The following is a 608-nucleotide window of genomic DNA, read 5'->3' on the forward strand; positions in this document are numbered from 1 at the left end:
CCTTTCTTTTGAAAATCTTTCTCTCTCCATCTTCCAAAAGGAGGCGGTTGTTACCTCGGGTGTCCTATTTTAGTTTATCATATTTTAGTTTTTAAAGCTCACGTTTTCTTCATGTTCCCCTTGCATTTCCCTCCCAGTTTGTACCTGAAAGGAAGAAGCACACTGGGTTGATTTGCCAAGCTCTTCTGAATTTCACAGTCTGGATCCAAAGCTCTAAAGTGGGAGGATTAGAAGCCTTGCTTACTGAATTTCAAGCACCCGGTTCTCAGGGTAAAGGACACCTTTCATTCGTTTTTGAATAATCCTACTATTCACAAAAGACGGTGTCTACAGGGAAAAAACAGGCCATGACTGCAAACCTAAAGGTAAAGGCAGACAACCGCCAGACGGGGGCAGGAAAGTGGGGGAGGAACTTTAGTAAATATTGCAAGGCTCCTGGGGCCAAGTAAGCTTTGCCTCAAGCGGCAGATAAAGGGAATTTGTTAAATAAAGAAGCCAGGTGGGGCAGACAAAAGCTTCAGGCACAGGAAGTTAGTTCGACTAAGGATGCTGAAAGGTAGGCATTTGAATAGGTTCCTCTGTGTGAGGCTGAAGTGAAACCCGATTGA

The 608-nt window shown here is 44.2% G+C and overlaps 1 protein-coding gene across 1 annotated transcript in view; it reads left to right on the forward strand.

Moving 5' to 3' along the window:
• LOC112818792 (homeobox protein NANOG-like) overlaps positions 1-12 on the forward strand; it is a 2,548-nt gene extending 2,536 nt beyond the window's left edge. Inside the window, exon 3 of the mRNA XM_073890738.1 lies at positions 1-12. This exon is cut by the window's left edge and continues 381 nt beyond it. Within this exon, the coding sequence (XP_073746839.1) occupies positions 1-12 (12 nt within the window).
• The last annotated feature ends 596 nt before the right edge of the window (positions 13-608 follow it).

The sequence above is a fragment of the Callorhinus ursinus genome, unplaced genomic scaffold (genome assembly GCF_003265705.2).
Source record: "Callorhinus ursinus isolate GAN/ISIS: 27379988/994484 unplaced genomic scaffold, GSC_fseal_2.0 scaffold3235, whole genome shotgun sequence".
NCBI lineage: Eukaryota > Metazoa > Chordata > Mammalia > Carnivora > Otariidae > Callorhinus > Callorhinus ursinus.